The sequence below is a fragment of the Yarrowia lipolytica genome, chromosome 1F (genome assembly GCF_001761485.1).
Source record: "Yarrowia lipolytica chromosome 1F, complete sequence".
Taxonomy (NCBI): Eukaryota; Fungi; Ascomycota; class Dipodascomycetes; order Dipodascales; genus Yarrowia; species Yarrowia lipolytica.
In genome coordinates, this window is record NC_090775.1 from 1,178,607 (window position 1) to 1,199,451 (window position 20,845).

General features: G+C 49.2%; 12 protein-coding genes and 1 pseudogene across 12 annotated transcripts; 9 read left to right on the plus strand and 4 right to left on the minus strand.

The window, feature by feature from the left end:
- Positions 1 to 128: 128 nt before the first annotated feature.
- On the plus strand, positions 129 to 851 carry YALI1_F11787g (uncharacterized protein; the record flags this gene model as incomplete). Its single annotated transcript, XM_505159.3, has 2 exons — positions 129 to 186; positions 421 to 851. 2 exons carry the CDS (start codon positions 129 to 131, stop codon positions 849 to 851), a joined length of 489 nt encoding a protein of 162 aa, XP_505159.1.
- Positions 852 to 4,155: 3,304 nt separating this feature from the next.
- On the plus strand, positions 4,156 to 5,790 carry YALI1_F11827g (uncharacterized protein; the record flags this gene model as incomplete). The annotated part of the gene is made up of 1 exon (XM_505160.3): positions 4,156 to 5,790. The coding sequence occupies one exon, from the start codon at positions 4,156 to 4,158 to the stop codon at positions 5,788 to 5,790; it is 1,635 nt and encodes a 544-aa protein (XP_505160.1).
- Positions 5,791 to 6,621: 831 nt separating this feature from the next.
- Positions 6,622 to 6,911, minus strand: YALI1_F11855g (Compare to YALI0F08437g, Misc non-coding, similar to Saccharomyces cerevisiae RPL29 (YFR032C-A); ancestral locus Anc_7.189, highly similar to uniprot|P05747 Saccharomyces cerevisiae YFR032ca 60S large subunit ribosomal protein; annotated as a pseudogene).
- A 247-nt stretch (positions 6,912 to 7,158) lies between these two features.
- YALI1_F11857g (uncharacterized protein) lies at positions 7,159 to 7,830 on the plus strand (the record flags this gene model as incomplete). The annotated part of the gene is made up of 1 exon (XM_068283297.1): positions 7,159 to 7,830. One exon carries the CDS (start codon positions 7,159 to 7,161, stop codon positions 7,828 to 7,830), a length of 672 nt encoding a protein of 223 aa, XP_068139398.1.
- Positions 7,831 to 8,082: 252 nt separating this feature from the next.
- On the plus strand, positions 8,083 to 8,625 carry YALI1_F11866g (uncharacterized protein; the record flags this gene model as incomplete). The annotated part of the gene is made up of 1 exon (XM_068283298.1): positions 8,083 to 8,625. The coding sequence occupies one exon, from the start codon at positions 8,083 to 8,085 to the stop codon at positions 8,623 to 8,625; it is 543 nt and encodes a 180-aa protein (XP_068139399.1).
- On the plus strand, positions 8,574 to 8,925 carry YALI1_F11871g (uncharacterized protein; the record flags this gene model as incomplete). Its single annotated transcript, XM_505162.3, has 2 exons — positions 8,574 to 8,627; positions 8,680 to 8,925. 2 exons carry the CDS (start codon positions 8,574 to 8,576, stop codon positions 8,923 to 8,925), a joined length of 300 nt encoding a protein of 99 aa, XP_505162.1.
- A 110-nt stretch (positions 8,926 to 9,035) lies between these two features.
- YALI1_F11878g (uncharacterized protein) lies at positions 9,036 to 9,330 on the minus strand (the record flags this gene model as incomplete). The annotated part of the gene is made up of 2 exons (XM_068283299.1): positions 9,036 to 9,264; positions 9,320 to 9,330. The coding sequence occupies 2 exons, from the start codon at positions 9,328 to 9,330 to the stop codon at positions 9,036 to 9,038; spliced, it is 240 nt and encodes a 79-aa protein (XP_068139400.1).
- Positions 9,331 to 10,155: 825 nt separating this feature from the next.
- YALI1_F11889g (uncharacterized protein) lies at positions 10,156 to 10,616 on the minus strand (the record flags this gene model as incomplete). Its single annotated transcript, XM_068283300.1, has 2 exons — positions 10,156 to 10,330; positions 10,384 to 10,616. The coding sequence occupies 2 exons, from the start codon at positions 10,614 to 10,616 to the stop codon at positions 10,156 to 10,158; spliced, it is 408 nt and encodes a 135-aa protein (XP_068139401.1).
- Positions 10,617 to 10,850: 234 nt separating this feature from the next.
- YALI1_F11905g (uncharacterized protein) lies at positions 10,851 to 11,942 on the minus strand (the record flags this gene model as incomplete). Its single annotated transcript, XM_505164.3, has 1 exon — positions 10,851 to 11,942. The coding sequence occupies one exon, from the start codon at positions 11,940 to 11,942 to the stop codon at positions 10,851 to 10,853; it is 1,092 nt and encodes a 363-aa protein (XP_505164.1).
- A 171-nt stretch (positions 11,943 to 12,113) lies between these two features.
- Positions 12,114 to 12,683, plus strand: YALI1_F11907g (uncharacterized protein; the record flags this gene model as incomplete). The annotated part of the gene is made up of 1 exon (XM_505165.3): positions 12,114 to 12,683. The coding sequence occupies one exon, from the start codon at positions 12,114 to 12,116 to the stop codon at positions 12,681 to 12,683; it is 570 nt and encodes a 189-aa protein (XP_505165.3).
- A 320-nt stretch (positions 12,684 to 13,003) lies between these two features.
- On the plus strand, positions 13,004 to 13,349 carry YALI1_F11916g (uncharacterized protein; the record flags this gene model as incomplete). The annotated part of the gene is made up of 2 exons (XM_068283301.1): positions 13,004 to 13,085; positions 13,132 to 13,349. The coding sequence occupies 2 exons, from the start codon at positions 13,004 to 13,006 to the stop codon at positions 13,347 to 13,349; spliced, it is 300 nt and encodes a 99-aa protein (XP_068139402.1).
- A 1,099-nt stretch (positions 13,350 to 14,448) lies between these two features.
- Positions 14,449 to 15,081, plus strand: YALI1_F11930g (40S ribosomal protein uS7; the record flags this gene model as incomplete). Its single annotated transcript, XM_505167.3, has 1 exon — positions 14,449 to 15,081. One exon carries the CDS (start codon positions 14,449 to 14,451, stop codon positions 15,079 to 15,081), a length of 633 nt encoding a protein of 210 aa, XP_505167.1.
- A 1,931-nt stretch (positions 15,082 to 17,012) lies between these two features.
- On the plus strand, positions 17,013 to 19,184 carry YALI1_F11956g (uncharacterized protein; the record flags this gene model as incomplete). Its single annotated transcript, XM_505168.3, has 1 exon — positions 17,013 to 19,184. The coding sequence occupies one exon, from the start codon at positions 17,013 to 17,015 to the stop codon at positions 19,182 to 19,184; it is 2,172 nt and encodes a 723-aa protein (XP_505168.3).
- Positions 19,185 to 20,845: the final 1,661 nt, after the last annotated feature.

Here is a 20,845-nt window from a genome sequence, read left to right on the forward strand (position 1 = left end):
GGTTACCCTCGGTTCGTCCCAACTGGGTAGGGCTTGATGCCGAACTGTATATCTGAGCACGCGGATGACAAAAAACTTGCACTGGATATACACTGTCGCTTTTGCTAGAACCAAAAACACCACACAAAATGCCTGTTGATCCCGCTAAGCTCGCAGCTCTCCAGAAGAAGTCCGGTGCCCAGTCCGGTGAGTATCTCTGAATTGGCGGCGTTGGATTTGTCCGAAACCGCTGCGTGGAAAAATGGACGGAAAAAATGGATACAAACGAGATCGAACTCATAAACGATCACATGGAAGGATGCGGGGTGGCCTTGATCGAGTTGGGATGACAATGATTGATCATCCTGTGAGCCATTCGCCCGTCAATACCCGTGTCCGGGTACGATCGCAACGTTTCTCAACGTACACGTACTAACCCAGGTGGAAAGGGTACTCCCCGACGACCCGGCAAGAAGGTTGCTGGCCGAAACATCTCTGAGGACGAGAAGAAGCTGTCCGCCACCCTCAAGAAGTTCAACGCCCAGGAGATCACCGGTATCTCTGAGGTCAACATGTTCAAGGAGGACGGCACCGTGCTGCACTTCCCCAAGGTCCACGTTGAGGGCTCCGTCGCCTCCAACACCTTTGCTATCTCTGGTCCTTCCCAGCAGAAGGACATTGCTGAGCTGATCCCTGATATCCTCCCCCAGATGGGCCAGGATGCTCTTCTGCAGCTGCAGCAGGCCGCCGTTCAGTTCTCCAAGCTCCAGGAGCAGGCAAAGAAGACTGCCGGCGGCCCTGACGCCGCCAAGGAGGCCGGTGACGACGAGATCCCCAACCTCGTTGAGAACTTTGAGGACAACGTCGAATAGATGTATTGACATGCATTTAATAAAATAGCCCTAGGGCATGTTGTATAAGCTGTGGCTTAGGAGTACCTCTAGTACAAGTAGTTTTTGGTACGAGTACTGTGTGTAACGTGGCAAGTATTATAGATGAGTAGGGTAAGGGTTTGAATATATATGGTGGACTCATTTCGACCTTTCTACAAGTGATTGTACAAGTACTGTACCCAGATTTGTCTGCTCAGAACGACTGCGGGACTTCTATGTTGGCATATGTATCTTTGTTAGGTGGCGCAATTGTACATGTACAAGTACTTGTATGGGACGGGCTACTTGTAGTGGGGTGTGATTGCTGACATAATCATGGGATAATTTGAGACCGCGTGAAATAATAACACTGTGTCTATATGGTTGTTGTTCTATGTTATACTGTCTTTCATTGTGGAGGTTTGTGTAGCTTTTTTTTTAAAAAATTATTATTTTTATATATATATATATAATATATATAGTTATTTTATATACATATATTTTTTATATACTGAATGTGGCAGAGGGATAGTTGAGATTAGTTGAGAGTTGGATGAAGTACTTGAAGATGGACAGTTGTCAAAATACAAGTATCGGTGTCTGTACAAGAAGATGATGAAGAGCCAGGATGACCAATCTGGTGAAAGTAGCATATTATCAATACTACGAGCCTTGTAAGACTCTCTGAGCCGAAATCGGCGACTTTGAATGAGGTAGAGTGCATTATTGGAACTGCAGCGTACTAACAGTCTTTAGTTGAATGTTCCTAACTAATGTCAAGTAAACAGTTCCTGTAACACGATATGACAAGGTCCCTTCAATTCACTCAAAAACGCCATTTGAACAGAAACTGAAGCAGACATGTGTGGATTTGGTCGATAAAGCATTAATCACTCGATTCTCCATCCCTTCTAATACACACTACCACGTACATTGTTGACTTTACACTTGTCATCTCGTACTCTAGGCATGGAACGCAGGAGAGAGCTTTTCGTGCATGGTCAGCTGGCTTCTATTTCGGGCAGCCGTTGCTTTTCGCAGCCGTTACTTTTCTAGACTTGCTCAAATGCTTCTTTTTTCTCAGACGCTTGCTTATTTTCTTTTCCTATCGCCAGAAGGTACCCGTAGCGAGGTGTTGTAAGACGGTCGAAACGCGAGCTGTCAGGGGCAATGATCGTACCAAGGCTGTTCGAGGCCGAAAAAATCAACAAAAACTACTAAACAACAAACTATGACGTTCTATGGAGACTCTGTCCATCTCATATCTCATATCTCATCATCTCACCATCTCACCCATCTCATCCTACTCTGCACATTCTACACAAGGTTGCTGTGAAGGACTCGGGGTTACGAGACTCCGAAGCTGAAACACACCAAAGAACAAACTCCACCGTGGCTATGTGCTCACAAGGTCTGGATCTGGAGTGTCTCAGATGCATCAAGTATCTACGTGAGTTATCTGTATCCGTGGCAAGTGACGCAGGCTTGCTACTGTCTATGGAATGGGAGGTATCGTCAAGATCAAACATGTCCCATACGAGGCACAGTATGATTACTGGTACTTGATCATTCGAATGAGCCCATCTTTTACTACACCTACGAGCCCAAAACGTGCCCAAAACGTGCCACACGTACACGCTCGTACCCATTCTTGGCTCTTACACACAGACTCCACCCGTTGTGTCGATCCTCAACACGAAACCCTGTGCATTACCCGGCTGTAAGGAAATACCCACAAACCTGGGTCTATCCGGTGACAGTTCAGAGGGGCACAAGAAATAATTGTCATATGGGACCCCGAGAGCGGTTGTGTGAACTGAAAGTGAGCTACGGGTGAATCCAGGCCAGATGGAGACCACGAGAGCCAAACGACCCGGTTGCAAACCGTCCCCCGAGCGACCTCGTCATTGTCAGTCCGTCCGAACGGCTGACCCTGAGGCGCAGTTTCTAACAATGGTATTATTGATATCCCTCACTCGATCAACTCAATGCCAGGGAGCAGACTCTCCTTTAGGTTCTGATCAAAGGGGGGGCTGGGGGCAGGAAATGAGCTTGTGGACATCGGAACCACCCTGAAAAGCCAACCGACTTGTCAATTGGTCTCTCTGAGGTATTAAACGTGTCGTATCTACCCCGACCGCTTCCTATTATGGCCCATTCCACCCCTCCCCAGCCGCACTCCAATAAAAGCAAAGTTTCATTTCATATCATCCACCGGGCATTTCAGACGTGCCATTTGAGTCATTTTTTCTTGGCAGAAAAAGACACACGGGCCAAACAGCTCTGCTCTGAGACAAAGCAAGGGCCCACGAGTACATCGGGGAGTATTTGTGTCGGAGACGTGAAACGCTACAAGTTGTAAAAACGCACAAGGTACTATGCTGGAGCTACTGTAGATGCCGACTTGGTCTAGCGTGAAGTTAGCCAAAGTCTATCGCTATCGAGGTTGCAGGGATGGTCAAGGGCTACGACCTCAACAGGGCCAAAGAGCCCGTTTCCGGCCCAAAAGGTGGTCAATTGGAAAGCTCCCATCTCCAGCAACAAAACGCACTTTTCAGAACTTCGCAGAAACTCTTACTTCGCCCGGGCGATATGCCTCAGTGGGGGCCACAGGGCGACGTGTCTCTCAGCAGGCGTCAAAGTTGCAGGTTGGTAGCAAGGACCGAACGAGCCGGTAAATGGCCAAAAAAGACCCGCAATTGCGGCCCTGTGTCGACCAATCAACTCCCCATCACAAATTGTTTCGTTCCTTCCCATCCACACTTGTCCCGCGCTCTACTCCCCCCCTCAATTGACTCCCGACCCTCCGCCCTTCCGCCCCTCCTCCTCCCCACCTAACCTCAAAGTTATTTATCATACACGTGCCCGTATAAGCAGAGGCATAGAGTTGAGGGAATAGACGTGTCCGGAGGAATGGGCCTGTCTGCGCGCCGAGGACCCAGAGCCCACTTTTCCGTCGCTCAACACCATCTCCACCAGCTCTGTTGTTGATGCACGAGTGCCGCCTTAGGCCCCTCCCTCATGCGTGGATTGCTGCGTGGCTGCATGCGCCGCTCGATCGGAGATTCCGGAGATAATTCTTCGCCGGCCTCCTCCTCCAGCTGCCAGCCCAGGCGGACCTTGTGGTTAACCCAATCGCCCCCAAGCTCGTCTATACGCCAGACGGAGACTGCAGCACGGTCCTGGAGGGCCTGCACACATTTTTGGTCAACGGCGCATTAGGTTAGGCGGGCGGTCGGCCAGGATATATAAGGAGACATGTATCCGCAACTGGAGCCCCTCAATTGAACCATCCACTCTCATCATGGTCCTCTCCGAACACGTCAACGCCGACAAGCTGCTGTCCAACCTCACCGGCAAGGGTGACGAGCACGCCATCCGGGCTCTCATTGCCTCCCACACCCTGCGAGACCCCTACTCATCCAAGTACAACTCGCAGGAGCCCATTCCCAAGTTCCGAATTCCCGAGGAGGGCTGCGAGGAGAAGCAGGCCTACCAGCTTATTAAGGATGACCTGGATCTCGACGGAAAGCCCAACCTCAACCTGGCTTCTTTCGTCAACACCTACATCTCCGACCGAGCCGAGAAGCTGGCCGTGGAGAACCTGACCAAGAACCTGGCCGATGCCGACGAGTACCCCGCTCTGATGACCGTTCACGCCCGATGTGTCTCCATTCTCGGCCATCTCTGGAACAACACCGACCACGAGAAAGCTATCGGTACTGCCACCACCGGATCTTCCGAGGCCATCCATCTTGGAGGTCTGGCCATGAAGAAGCGATGGCAGGAGAAGCGACGGGCCGCCGGCAAGTCCACTGAGAAGCCTAACATTCTCATGGCTGCCAACGCCCAGGTCGCCCTCGAGAAGTTTGCCCGATACTTTGATGTCGAGGACCGAATCATCCCCGTGCGAGAGGCCTCCAAGCACTGCCTCGATCTGTCCAAGATCAAGGAGAACCTCGATGAGAACACCATTGGTATCTTCGTCATCATGGGATCCACCTACACTGGCCACTACGAAGACGTCCAGGGCGTCGCCAAGATTTTGGATGAGTACGAGAAGGAGACCGGTCACTCCATTGACATCCACGTTGACGGAGCCTCCGGAGCCATGGTTGCCCCTTTCCTCTACCCCGATCTCGAGTGGGACTTCCGAGTGCCCCGAGTCAAGTCCATCAACACCTCTGGCCACAAGTTTGGTCTCACAACCGCTGGTCTTGGTTGGATTCTCTGGAGAGACGCAAAGTACCTGCCCAAGGAGCTCATCTTCGAGCTGCACTACCTGGGAGGTAAGGAGGAGTCCTACACCCTCAACTTCTCGAGACCCGGTTTCCCCGTGCTGCACCAGTACTACAACTTCCTGCACCTGGGATTCGACGGCTACAAGCAGCTGCATGCCTCTTCCATGGCTAACGCCCGACTGCTATCTGTCTTCCTCGAGGCTACTGGACACTACACTTGCGTCTCCGAGATCCACCTGCCTGCTAATGGCTCCAAGCCCAAGGATGTCAAGCACGTGGCTACTGCCGATCCTCTGCAGTACATGGCTGGTCTGCCCGTTGTTGCCTTCCGATTCTCCGACTCGTTCCGAAAGGCACATCCTGAGGTCCCCCAGGCTGCTGTCTCCACCCTGCTACGAGTCAAGGGATACATTATCCCCAACTACGAGCTGCCTCCTTCCGAGCAGAAGACTGAGATTCTTCGAGTGGTTGTGCGACAGTCCATGTCCATCGACCTGCTCGACCGACTCATGGAGGACATTTCCGCCATCACCAATGTGCTGCTCGAGGCCGTGGAGGATGTGAAGAAGCTGCGGGCCGAGGGTGACCACGATCCTCAGCTCATTCACAAGTACGTTCTGACTCTGGTGACCGGAAAGCCTGTTGAGGAGCGAGAGGAGGACTGGGAGGGACACTCCACTTTCCGAGCTGCCTGTTAATTACAGTTGCTAGCGGCAGGATGAAGTGTTTGAAGTTGCAGAGCCTTCAGGGAGCTTTCTTGTAAGTAGGGCTCTATGGACCTGATTAGATAGATAAATTTATGATTAACGTATGATCAGTTCAGCAAACGAAGCACTGGCAGTTCCACAGGCTGCATATCTGAGCTGTGATGCTGGTGTCTACACTCGTGTTTTGATTCGTCTGAGCTCTACTCTGAGGATAGGACAATCCTCACGTTGTAACGCCGAGCTTTGTAGGGGTATGGTTCATATATAGAGAGATTGTCAGGTTACACCTGTTTGAAAAGGATGGTCAGAAGTTGTACAAGTGTCTACGGACAATGAAGCGAGCCAGTCAAACTGTTCAACTTTTCAATTGTCCAATTGTCAGATGTGCTGCTTTCTGTTTAACACGTATGACGATATTCCTCTGGCCTCGGAGTTTGGAGGCATCTTGAAGTGCTGTATGGGCAGTTGTAGAATACCATCATACCATCATACATCATACCATCCTTCAATGCTTGGTTTCCAGTGACAAACAACCACTTCAGAGAGCTCCAAGGCGCAAAAACGACTCAGATGGACTGTTTGGAGAGCCTCGGGTGTCTGTTAGGCAGGATCACCGTTTCAACAGTGATTCCGTAAAGACAGTACGACAATGTACTCGAGCTACGAATTCTCACTACCAAGACGTTCTCAGGCTGGTTTCACAGATGTCTCAGCTGTCGCACACCCTCATTGTTGGCTCGCTATGCCGCTGCTTGCGTCACACAGAATCAAATATATTTACTGCACTATTTTTAGTCAAGTTTTTGGGGGCTAAACCACTGTTTAAGCCTTCTCGGCTCGTCGCTCGGCAAGAGCCTTGGCGTTGCCAGCAAGAGCGTATCGGTGGTTTCGTCGGAACTTGGCATCGACACCCTTAAGACTGGAGTTAGTAGGAACCATGGAAATGGGGGAGGGAGAGGTAGTGTCCCCCAAAGACACAGAAGATGTGCTCTACACATCCCCTTTCGCTGTAATACTCACGATCGGTACTTGTGGGTCTTGACTCGCTTGATACCGTTTCGGTGAGCCTTCTTGATCTGGTTGTGGTTGGTATGGTTCTTAGACTTGGCCATTCTGGAGTTAGTATGTGGAGAAGAAAGAGTTGCTGAAGCTGATGAGATATACTGGCAAAGTCGCGGGGGGCAAACAAACACTTTTCAGGTAGGCGACATAAGGTGGCAACCACTTCTGGAGCAACTCCTATCAAAGAAACACACAAGTTTCGACGTTGGGGGCGAATGATTCCGACATTGAGCCTGATTCCGTGTACTTTACAACTGCAGCAAGGCACTTCGATTTCGTGAACCGCACAAACCACCCATGTCATCGCATAATCTCCCTTTTGTGGCCTCTCATGGCGCCACCGTCCATGTCGTTTGTGTCTCTCCTTCTGGTCGCATATTGTCACAAATCATATGTCGCCAGTGTCGCACGTGTCGCACGTGTCGCCAGTGTCGCCGTCTCTCATTTTGTCGCTCCAACGAACGTCAGCACTTTTGTACTTACGTGAATAATTTGTTGTGTGAGTATCAAAAAACGCTACTGTTCTTACGCAACTTTTTACCCACTGCACCCGACAGGATTTTCAACCTAATTTGGAAAAGCAGTCACAAGAGGTCACGTGAATGGGGGACTAACACACGACATTTGAGGGACCGGGGGGAGACCAGAAAGACATTCAGACCTAATAATGTCATCACGAGGGGGTCTTTCAACGAATTAGTGTTCGAAAATCGCCTCTTTTCCACCCAAAATGTCTACTTCCATGGGTTTCAAAAACCCCGAATATTATTAGTAATCCACATGCGAACCTTAGTTTCAGGCGAAGGGAGCTGCGTAAAGATATTCAAGAGATTCCTACAGATTGTGCTCTGGGAGAGAAGCGAGGAAGAAAAGCGGCTGGGGTGTTTTTTCCGACTGTTAAGGCCCGACTGGAGCTCTCAAAAACTCATTTCCGGCAAGTATAACGCCACCAAGGTGAACTTGTCCTGAAACAAGCGCTCGAGTAAATGTCAAGTATCAGGAGTCTGGTAGTTGGAACTTAGTAGATGAGGTAACGGGAACAGAGAGCATTTTTAGTTGAAGATAGTTCACTCGCTAGATGACACACCACAACCACTCCAAACCGCTAAATATACGGGAAAAAACGAAAGATAAACTGATATATATTATCTCCACATCGTTTAAACCCTCTTAAATACCCCACATTCTTAGAGCTACCTCCAAATTCCACTGTATCACCATATGACTGTTGTGTTCAGATGGCCTTCATCATCTGGGTATGAACATACTGTACTTGTACTTGTATACATCTATGCTAAAACATGTTTGAGACAAACTAGAGACAGTCAAAAACCTCAATTCAATGCGTTTGGCTCCCAGAATCATTTTAATACACAAATAATACCATATCACCACCAGATATTTCCCACAATACGCACTTCATGTGCACTCACACGACCTCTACTCCACTACAGTGGACTTATCACCACCGTACACCTAAAATTTCACACGTCAATTTCTACTTTAAAACCCCCATCTTTTAAAAGACATCAACTTAACCACTCCAGAACACTTCTTTTGCCCCACTTTCACCGCTCAATCCACCACAAGATCAAATCAATCGCTAAAAACAGACACACATCCAACCGGCGTCCCATCATCGTCCCGTCCCAGTTACCCTACCGCGCATTTATACTCCTCCAACATCAGACATCACCACCCAGGGCAACGAGATGCTGTTTTTTTCGCTATTCAAAACGCTGGTCAATCATGAGATTACCGTAGAGGTGAGTACGCAAAGGGGACGGAGTGCGCGCGCCAGCCAGACCGCTAACACAGCTCAAAAACGACCTGCAGATCCGAGGCATTCTCAAGTCGGTGGACCAGTTCATGAACATCAAGCTGGAAAACGTGACCACCGTGGAGGAGGACAAATTCCCGCATCTGACGGCGGTGCGAGACCTGTTCATTCGAGGCTCGGTCGTGCGATACGTGCATCTGCCGCCCGGAGCCGTGGACACCACCTTGCTGGAGGACGCCACTCGACGGGAGGCTCTGTCCCACTCGGGTAAGGCTATCAAATAAGTTATTATACTATATTACACTTGCTTGCATTGTTTGTATGTCATTATAGATATGTTTTAGAGTCCCCGTCCTACGCTGCTACGAGTACTTGTACCGGTACTCTGTTCGGCTTATCCAAGCAGCTTGGTGGACACCTTGGCGAGAATGTGGAGAGCAACAACGGAGAAGATGAAACCCAGAGAGAGCACCATGACCACTACGGGGTCGACCTTGAGACCCTGGGACTCGTCAGTGTAGAGCTTGAGCATGGTGGAGGACGATCCGCCAGCACCGACAGATCGTGTGGAGGTGGGTCGCTGCGAGGCCTTGGCCTCCTGTCGCTGAGCGTTGTTTCGTCGCCTAGGTTAGTATGGAAATGGATACGACCGTGTGGAGATCACGAGTTGGTAGCCACGTCCTGTTCATCCGCGAACTGCGTAGCGCCATCCCTCGAGTCTTGATCGAGTCATCGTCAACTTGGATCCTGTTCTGATCCATGACGTGGTGTATGCATGTGGGGACATGTACGTGTGCGTGTACGTGTGAAGGATGTGGGGCGTGGGGTGAGAAGATGGGTGGATTGTAAGTCTTAATGGTGGTGCCGCTTGTGTCGTGCGTCACAGTCGTAGAGTAACACTCTTACCACAAACACCCTAGCACTGTTTTTAAAACCTGGCACCTAAGGTGTTGTGTGTGTTAACATCCACCCCAAACATCCCCAACACACCACAACTTCCCACCCACCAATCCTACTACGCGTCCAATCCACTGTCATGATCCCATCATCTGGATCATCTCATTTACATTCCCCAAACGCGACCATCAGTCTTATGGTCTTTCTGCCACGATCCATGTCGTGGTCTCTTTTTCTCCCTCCGGTGTCATACTCACTTCATCTGGGCAGCGGGGCCTCCGGGAACTTGGGCGCTAGTGGACTGTGTTAGTATGGCTTTGCGGCTCGGGGCACAAACGAACACTTACCATTTTTTTTGTGAGAGGTGTTGTTGATGCTGGTGAGGAGGTGATGTGGCAGAAACCACTGATGTTAATGACGTCGCAACCTTATTTTTCGTGACACACCTGCCAAAGCTAAACGGGGTCTCCTGGTAAAAGGGCGATCTTCCAGCACACGCCATAAACTGGACTAGGAGACCTGTCATCGAAATGGTGCTGTTGATTATGGTATTTGATGGTATTTGCTGGTTTCCTCCGACCATTGATTCGAATCAATTGTCATTTCCCATCCACCCATCAATCATCGGACTTCCCCCCAATTGTCACCTGGACCCAGCCAGCCAGAATGTCATACCCCCGCTGATCTGATATAAAGATGCTGACAGATAGTAATGGTAGTTTTTGACTCCATCTATCGATTAAATGGGTCCCTACTGACTGTTTTGTCGTTTGTTGTTGTTTTTTGAACCGACTCTTTTGACCAGTTGCCGAAACAGAACAACATGTCAATCTAGAAAACGCTACGGACTGTCTGTGGATAAGCCGAGTATACCATCGCTATCCCCTACTCTCAGGGATTCTAATGATATACTTTTCACCCCTCCACCTCTACTATTCAGTCCCCCATAGACTACAATTACCCTCCAACATGCCATAATCAAGACAAGACACTCATCACTCGGTACAGTATATACACCTACTTGTACCTTGGTCAACTCCAGGAGACCTTCCGGCAACCCTCTCAATATGCCCATCATCAACTTTGTCGACGAGCGACTCGAAATAGTACACTACAATATTGTTGGTCTACTGTGTATAGCGTTTCTGGTGGTCAGCTTCCGGCCCTACAGTCTGCTACTTCATGTGGATGGCCAAGGAGGCGTTATTGACGAAACGGTGACCATTGTGTCTTGTCTGATTTTGAGATATTAGCACGTTTTCTACTTGTTTTGTTGTTGGTTGACTATATACAATAAATAACAGGGATGCGATCACCGATACAGTCTTCCCAGATTGCTATCGGCTCTCATTTGCGCATGTTTAACCCGGGCCTTGTGAATGAGCTCGGGATGCTTTCGATCCACCACCTTCTGGTACTGCTTGATTCGCCGCATTGTGATGGGGTACTCACTGGCCAGCATCTTCTTCATGTGGTTGACCTTGTCTGAAGCCAACCGCAGCCTCGACTTGACGTCGGCGTTTTTGGCAAACAGCGTCTTCATGACTTCGCTCTTGGGGTCCATGTTTTTGCGGAGCTTGGCTCGGATCTCCTTGCCGAGATGCTCCAGTTCCTTTTCCAGATCCTTGATCCGGACAATGAGGTTATTGTGGCGCTTGTACAGCACAGAAATGATCCGGCCAAACTCCCAGCTCTGTGGGGCCAGTCTGTGTCGCGGGCGATGGAACACGAGCTGCGGAATGTTGCTTCCCTTTTGGTCTCTGACGATTTCGCCTCCTTCTCGACGCTTCAGTTTCAGAGTGTGCTTGTAGACGTCTCTCTGGTGGTTTCTGTTGGCCAGCAGCACGCATTGAGTGAAGAGCTGTTGCGATCTGCCTGTTCGCTGGGGGATCCGGCTCTTGAGCCGCTTCAGAAGCACCGTATGAAGACGTTGCGTCTCTCTATGCTGTTGTTCCTCCGGGGAAATTGGAACGCTTTCGGCCTTGGTAAGCACCTTCTTGCGGTACGACTCGACAAAGTCGGGAAACTTGGCGTTCTGGTTGTTTTCCGCCCGCTCAAACTGCTGCTGGAGATGGTTGTCGACTTTCTGCTTGTGTCGTTCGTCCTTGATCCGTACCTGTTCCTGTGAGATCTTATCAACCAGCGGAGCCACGGAGTCGGGGTCTTCAAACGCCCGACACAGCAGCGCGTCCCATTCCAGCGCCGTCGAGATGGCCCTGTGCGCCCGCTGGAAATCCCGCGCCACCGGCGCTTCTTTTCGAAACTGCTGCTTCAGCTGGGTTCGAAAAGTGTGCACCAGATTCTTCTGCCGGGGAGACAGAAGCAACGGAAGATGCTGGGCTCCGCGTGTCAGGCTTCTGTACAGCTGCAGCACTGCCTTCCGATGCAGCTCGCTGTTGAGCATGATGTTTGTGTAACTACTACTTGTAGTTGTATCGCCACTTCGAATGTGTTTCTACTGAACCAGGCGCATCGGTGTAAAAATATATATTATGCATGATGAAACTGTATCTGGAGGACGAGGCCAGGTGGGGCCATTTGCGGGAGTTGTAGGGCAGGTGGAGAGAAGGAGACAATGCTAGTGGATCATAAATGTATGGTGGAAGCAGCACTCGAATTTCTAGCCTGGGAACTTGCTCACTGTCCGACTTGTAGTCACCCTAGATTCTCGCCACTGCGTGAACTTTCCTTATTAGGCTACACTGCGTTATCGGGAACTTTTCACTTTTCCCGAAGTCCAACCGTCACCTGTTTGACTCGACACAAAATGCCCCAACCGGTTACCATCAAGCTGAAACGCAACAAAAAGGTGGTCATGATGGAGTGCCAGCCCAAGGAGACCATGGAGCAGGTCAAAGCCCGGCTTGTGGCGCTTCTGCCCACAATTGGACCCTCGGGGCTGTCGGACCTTGACGTGGAAATGACGGACATTCCAGTGCCGTTGACGGAGTACGAGACCACCACCTCCTCGACCAACAAGGGCAAACAGCCCGAGACGGAGCTTGGAGAAATCCGACTGGCGGTGCTGGAAGGCGAACTGTGGGTGGAGATCGAGGACTACAAGAAGCAAAAGGTGGGGGATTACAACCGGGATTTTGTCACGTTTGGATGGGCAGATGAGGGAGAGGACTTTGTGGTGCTATAATAGGGGAGAGCTGCGCGCGTTACCAACTTTCCCGCATTGCACACACAACCATGAGGGTTGGCATGGCGGAAACGACCTGTGGGACCTGGGGAGACTGAGGTCTCTGTCATTGGTCACTGTCGACGGAGGAGATGCCATTGTACCCCACGGTGGTCTTGGTCAGCTCCAGGGTGGCCTTGGACCGCTCCAGGGTGGTCTTGAGAATCCCTGCGTTTGGTGTACATGGATACCCGTCATAGGAGGACATTACCAGTTCATAGAAGAAGCATTTTCACATGAAACAAGCGTCTTTACATAGACAAACCTGGAGTGGAGGGTCTATGCGTTATTGGAGTTTCATTATTGTCTACCAATGCAACCCCGATCTGTGGATCATGGAGCTTCCAAGTACGGTCGGTACGAGTATCAAGATAAGTCTTCCCGAGTCATAAAGTACGTCAAATCAAAGACTCAGCGTACCGACTCGGGCAACATCTATGGTCCTGGTCACGTGAATGTATCATGAAGAGCATTTCTGTTCTACTAGTACGGGAGTTTGCTACAGCCAAGCACACTGTAGGCGAATTGGAGGGATGTAGTTTGAGTGAATGGAGATGTTTTGAGAGATGGAGGAGCATTGATATGTTAAGTTGTGGCTCTGAAGTCTTCTGGTCTACGCTCAGCTAGTTGACTCCAAACACTTTTCTTCTCCTTTCGGTCCTTTTCAGTGGTGATATCTCTTCTCATCCACTTGCTGTGAGAGTATCGAGAATAGTAGAGACAGGTCTGAACAACAGTACATGCAGTAGGTGATGGATAGATGGAATAAACTGCTGGTTAACAGTTAATTGTCCTTCCAGTGGTTCCCGGTCCATGAGAGGAGTAGTAGTACTCGTACCGATACTCCTCTTAACGACCGTGCTGAGATGTACTGGTACCCGTACTCAACACAGGACAGAATCGGAACACCACCGGTGGGTCGTATTGAACATTAGTAAAAGTCGTTGTTTGCCAACAGTTCTGTCATTTGTCAACAGTTGTCATTGCACTTCTCGGATTCCTATCCGTTTCGGGCGAGTAGTCGCCTTGCGAGTCTTTTCTTAAGGGTGTCAACTAACGCATCAAGTATTCGCAATCATTTACAGTGACAGCTTTGTAAGGGTACACGGGAGCCACCCTCGTTTCCACGCTGAAATGGAGGTATTTATTATCTTTTTTGTCCCGCATTAGTCCCTCATATTTCCTCATTTCTTTATTCATTTTTATTCCACTTTTTATTCCCTTTATATCCATTTATATCCATTTATATCCATTTATATCCATTTATATCCATTTATATCCATTTATATCCATTTATATCCATTTATATCCATTTATATCCAATTTATATCCATTTATATCCATTTATATCCATTTATATCCATTTTTATAATCCATTTAATATCCATTTATATCCAATTAATATCCATTTAATATCCATTTATATCCATTTTATATCCCATTTATATCCATTTTATATCCATTTATATCCATTTATTCCTTTTTATTCCTTTTTTATTCATTTTTATTCTTTTATTTATTCCTTTTTATTCCTTTTTTATTAGAACATAAATGTCCGTACTCCCAACTGAACTATATTCCTCCATCACACCCACATCACGTGCAGTTTCCGCTTTCACCAAAAAAAACAGTCACACTTCTCTCCCAACTAGGTTTGGGACTCGGCATCCGCACTTTGTCAAAATCTTTGGAAACTCTCTGACCCTCAACTACACAGTACGACACCATGGCCGACGAAACCGCCCCTGTTGCTCTTGCCCTCCAGCTCCCCAAGGACATCATCGCCGAGTCCGGCTCCGTCAAGCTCTTCAACAAGTGGACCTACGACGACGTTGAGGTCAAGGACATTTCTCTCACCGACTATGTCCAGATCTCCCAGCCCGTTTACATCCCCCACACCGCCGGCCGATACGCCAACAAGCGTTTCCGAAAGGCCCAGTGCCCCATTGTCGAGCGACTCACCAACGCTCTGATGATGAACGGCCGAAACAACGGTAAGAAGCTCAAGGCTGTCCGAATCGTCGAGCACGCTCTGGAGATCATCCACCTGCTCACCGACCTCAACCCCCTGCAGGTTGTTGTTGACGCCATCATCAACTGCGGTCCCCGAGAGGACTCCACCCGAATCGGTTCCTCCGGTGCCGTTCGACGACAGGCCGTCGATGTCTCTCCTCTGCGACGAGTCAACCAGGCCATCTCTCTGCTCACCATCGGTGCCCGAGAGGCCGCTTTCCGAAACATCAAGACCATTGCTGAGTGTCTTGCTGAGGAGCTCATCAACGCCGGAAAGGGTTCTTCCAACTCTTACGCTATCAAGAAGAAGGACGAGCTTGAGCGAGTCGCCAAGTCTAACCGATAAGGTGATGTAAAAAATGTATTAAGTATTTGCACGGACCAGGCATCAGTGGCGAACTTCAGGTGTGAACCACCGACCGAGCCCCGAGTCTATTAGTAGATCTGCACCTATTGCTCGCGTATGAACAGTTGAGCAAGATCACCACTCCAATATTCATGTTTCAAATACGTACTCGTAGAACAACCCCTTCAAAACAAGAGATATCAACTTGGAAACTTCGGGCCCCACCTCCCTCACTATGGGAGCTATAGATCTATACTCTTCGCCATCGTATTCGGCTGGTCATTCTCCATCAGATCCGCTGCTCACCAGCTCACCAGCCTGGTTGTTGGGTTGTAGGCTATGGTATGGATTGTCACACTGTGTTCCAAATCCGTACGAAATAGCTTGTCATGTGACTACAGCAGTCGCAAGTACAATACGTACACCTGCTCCAACTCTTGCGCTTCCCGCTACTTGTAGCCACGCCTCTGTCTCTCGCTAGGAACTGTTAGTCCAAGATCCAATTTACGCGTTGGAATTTTTCACTTACCCGGGAGTAACCAGACCAGAGTGTAATTATAATCGCGTCTGGTCGATTTTTTGGGCTACCGCTAGACCTGTCTAGATGAGGCCGATCGAGCTGAATTTTTGACAGAAGAGATATATCGCATCTCATAATGTCCAGTCAAATTCTCAGCCAAAAAATCGGACTACTTGCTGCTCTAGAGTGATGTTTCTTGTGCAGTGTTAGACAGACTAGTCGAGCGTGCTGCAGTTTTGGAGAACAGTTTCTACTGGCTGAAAGGTGAGGGCTACCGTCTCGGAGCTTGGCCTGGGGGGTTAATGGAGTGAAATAAATGTCACAAGAATGTGTAATGAAACTTTTCGCTTTGTTACTCTTCAGTATTGGTCCTTCTTGTCCGTGGAAATCTCCAGTAACCTGGACCCAGCCTTGATACCTCGACATTAGGAGATGTTGAGGGGTGTCAGAAGAAGAAATGGTGGAAATAATGGTTATTTTATCAGTTTACATGAGCCTCACTCAACAAAAATCATCCCTTCGGTGGTGATATTATCGAGAAGCTCTCCACTTATAGTGGTTTTAGGGCGTGGTTCTTCTGCAAGACTTGATAGGATGTATCTATCTCTATATTCCGGCTTCAATAGGATAGCTGAAACAAGCAACAGTTCGCCATTGTATTAAATCCTCCCTACTGATTGCAATTATCAAGTAGTATTTCCTACTTTCGTATCACTTTATCGATTTGAACACATTATAGACGGTTACTTGTGGACTTGTGCAACCAGGAAGACTAGAACATACCCGGAGGTGTTTAACACTTAATAAATATCACCCATTCATTTACTACATCTTGCTACTAAATCTCTCTCTTCCCCATCATTCTGCCCTTTTCAGAATAGCAGATCGTAGACCCCTGACCCAGAGACTTGAAGAGTCATTGGAGTTGGTCAAAACTTTGTAAAACGGCAGTATACTTGTAGGAAAAACATTGTTTGGACTCTCCACTCTCCACTTCACTCTCCACTCTCCACTTCACTCTCCACTCTTCACTCCACTTCACTCTTCACTCCACTCTCTACTCTCTCTACACTGTCCATACTACACTGTAGCCAAAGTAGCAATCAATAGGACCCTACTATACCCATTCCTGAACCATCAAAAGACCAAGGATTCTGGTATTTACACGTATTTGTACCATTTATCTCTGCACTTGTTTATTAATCCAAATTTCTCCATAGAGAACAATCCACTCTGCCTCACAGCCCCCCACGGCCCCCCACCTCTCCCCTTTTGGCAAGAAGAACAGAACACCCCAATTTCTATCAGAGAGGCGGTAATACGAGAGCGTGTTTGCTTCCGGCCCAACTTGAGCGCATTTCCTAGTCTGCCCCTGTCCCTGTCGTATTACGTAATCAATCATATACCATGCATGGTCCTATCACTGTACGGCTCTCCAAACGACATGCTACAACCGGATCTGAGATACGTGAACGGCGAGTACAAGGACATCACCGAGGAGCTTCTGGGGTTGGCCAGGCAGCTGGATGTGTCTGAGCTGGCCAAGTCGCCTGCCTTTCAGCTTTTGGACGGCGTTTCTGCGCTGGAAATCGGAAACGACAGAATGGACACTGGGCTTCTCTACAAGCCTCTGGAGGAGTCTCTCGCGCAGCTGCCCAAGATTGACGGGGCGGAGTCCGTGTTGCGGCTGATGGATTTGTGTTTTGGCGTTGAGCGGGCGTGGCAGAACGGAGCTTCGTTGATCCAGTCCGTGTTCAGCTGTGCCTACATTGAGAGCATTCTGGCCGGTCATAACGCCGGAGCTCCTCTGGGACACATTGAATTCCAGGAGTGGCGTCATGTGTTCAACGTGTGGGCGGTTGCCATGCTCAAAAACATTGGCCAGAGCCTCGATATCATGATGCACGGAGGAGTGATTGAGGAGGAAGACATTGTGTTCCAGACGTTCCAGATGAACCTGTTTACAACCACAGGAGCCAAGGAGCTCGAGTCGCTGATGGATAGCGCCATTGGGTGGGTTCAGACGCAGAAGAGCGAGTTTGCTCACGCCATTGTGGACCGTCTGAAGCTGAGAAAAGAGATTACCCAGCTTGGAGCTCTGACTCTGGCCAGGAAACTCGACGGAAGTATTGCTGCCGCCAAACAGGCCAAGAGGTTGGCTGAGACCATCACCGTTTCAGATTCTGAAACCCCCCTGGAGAAATCGTTCACTAATGAAATCCAGGGTCGAGTTCAGAATGATGCTCCTCCCAGAAACCTGGTGCGAATGAAACCGTCGGAAGCAGTCTCGGATTTCGTGGCAGCCATGGACGAGATCATTAGCTGCGGCGACGTTGCCTCGGTGACCTCCTCCGCCGAGTTTCTGGGCTTCATGGTCAAGTTTTCCGCCCTCAACACCAAGCCCTTCACTCGAGCATACATGCACACCCAGATCATTGATGGCGAACAGTTTGCTCTCCTGGGCAAACCCGTGCGAGAGTGGGTCGTCAAAGATATGATTGAAAACACCTGTGCAACCGGCTGGGGTCAGTATGTCCTGACCACATCTGATTCTGCCGTTGCGGAACTGACAGCTCCATTTCTGGCAGAGGCAGACATGGCATACTCGGATCTGTTTGGCATTCTCGTGCTCAACCGGTCCAGACAGCGCCAGGTGCTTTCGCACGCCGTGGTCACGTGGGACGGACTGCAAGTGATGGCGGAGAACCTGGAAACGCAACTGGAAGAGCTGGTGGAGCCTGATCGAATCGATATGGGTGCTGGCCAGAAGATGAACGCCATGCCCATCACTTCTTGGGTCATGCTGCGAAAACTCCAGGTCATGATCTGGACTGCTCTTCTGGGCTTTGAACTCGACGTGTACAAGCTGCACGAGTGGGGCTTCATGAGCTGGTACTGTGAGTATCTCTCCTTGCAGCGAAAGCAGTACCTGGAGCGAGTTCGGTACTATCTCTGTGTTTACGCCGATAACGCTCAAATGTCCCAGACTTTCAACAAGAAGAACAAGAAGAAGGGCAAGAAGGGAGGTGCTTCTGGACCCAAAGAGGTTCCCACTACCATGCTTCAGCTGGAAGATATCAACAAGGCGACCATGTTGACCCAATCCATGACTGTCGAGTCTTCTGCTCTCGCCGATCTCTGCAAATGCTCCATGCTGCTCATGTATCTTTACGACCGATTTGGACTCATTCAGCATCCCCAAATCAAGTACACCACCGCCGATCTCATGTACGCGCTTCGTCTCAAGCCGTTTTCGTCCGTGGGAGTGCCTGCTCTTGTCAACTACAGCCAGTTCAAGGAGTCCACCACTGATCAGCTGGACGCTCTGTCTGTCGACGACATTTTTGCCATTGCTACTCGAACCACCAACGAGTTGAAAAAGATGGTCGATGCTGTGGTGAAGCAGACGGATGTGAAGAGAGAGCCCCAGGTCCAGCTGCTCCAGCGATCGACTATGGGCATTTCCATCAATTTGGCCTCGTTGAAGATGAAGAAGAATGATGTCAACGACTACAAGGTGGATGTGGTTAAGAGCGGATATCATTTGTTTTTCCCTGTTCCTTCGCTCAAGAAGAAAGAGTAGTGATTGGATCCTCCATCTAGTCTACTACGCATAGCCAATAAGTGAGCCCACTCAGTGAGCTATTGGTGGCCGCTTCTCTTCCACATTGTATATAATGCATATCTTGTACATACTATATGTAATTGATTGTTGTTTCTTCAGCTCATTGCTCCTTGCTACCGTCGTTATTAGCTGGATATGGGAAGATGTGGTGGATGGAAGGTGATGGGTGTTTCATCGGGTCTATATTGTTGTTTCTTGTGTTCACCATGTGGTCATGAAGGGAAGTATGGTACTTGTGAGAGGGTTCGCAGTCTCCAACAGTTGATTGAATGGGTCTCAGGAACTAAAACAACTCAATCATTCGAATCCTTTAGTTTTTTCGAGTTTCGTCGTTTGATTATTCTTCCTTCCAAATGTCTATCATGACTCTGCAGCGCATATCTACGGTCATCTTGAACCCCATAAAGTAGCACTTGAAACCATACAATTACAGGAACAACACCCGAATCTGGTTTTTCCATGTCCATAAATCCCACTTTTGAACTCTCCATGTCTCCATCGCCATGGATATTGCCTGGTAGATACTCTTTTGCGTCTTGTGTAGGACCAAAGTTTTGAACGTGTCGTCAAATGTACTCGGAAATTGACCCTCTTGATGCGTATGAGGAAGGAGACGACGAGGCCAGTGAAACCAATCACAGCACCGTCTCCAGCACCATTTCGAACGCCTCCACCAGCAGATTGTCCACTGCCTCTACTCAGAGGGATGAGCACGAGGTGAGAACTCGCCTATCGAGCACGTTGCTGGAATCCGAGGAGTTTGAAGACTACACTTCTCGAATGTCGCCCATGGCAGCACGTCAGCGGCTTTTGGATCTCGTTAATCGCCTTGTTCCGGAGGAAGATGTGGCCCAGGAAGGGGCGGGGGTCCGGTCCGAAGATGACTCTGGCGAGCGGCTGGATGGCAAGAGAAAGAGAAAAGAAAAGAGGGAAGAGCCGCGAGTGAGGACGTTTGTTGTTGGGATGAAACATGGCCAGGTTATCCTTGAGTCTTTTGAGGAGAGGTAGATGGTAGAGGGAACATGAGAAGTGAATAGTGTGAGAAGTTAACATGAGAAAGAGTATGAGAAGTGACAATATGAGAAAAGTAAACATTGTCAGAGCATCTAATCTTCATATCAATATGTTTTCGCCTTTCAATTGGCAGATGTACCTCTCCATATCACCTGGTGCCTCGGCCTCGGTTCATACTATCTCTTCTTTCTCAACCGACACCAATCCATACCCTTTATGGCTGTCGTACTCCTCGTACTACAATGACCATAAACAATCCAATTATCTCAGTGGAACTTGAGACAACTTCCTCCACTCCACTCAACCCATGTATCCGGCCTCCAGCCTTATCACGACAGCCTCCCTGGCCTTCACTCAGACTCCTTCTGAACTCCACAAGTCGCCAATCACAGCACCTTCGCCAACAGACACTGAGATATTGACCGCCAGTGTATCAGAAGTGAACCGAGGTGAACAGAAGTGAACCGGAAGTGAACTGTCTATGTGCTTTTCAAGCGACTAGTTGAGAGTCGACCTCTTCTGACCTCCTCTGACCTCTTCAGACAACTTCCTCAACAGCATCACAGCCAGCCCTCAGCCACCCTTCGTTCTCCACAAACTGATAC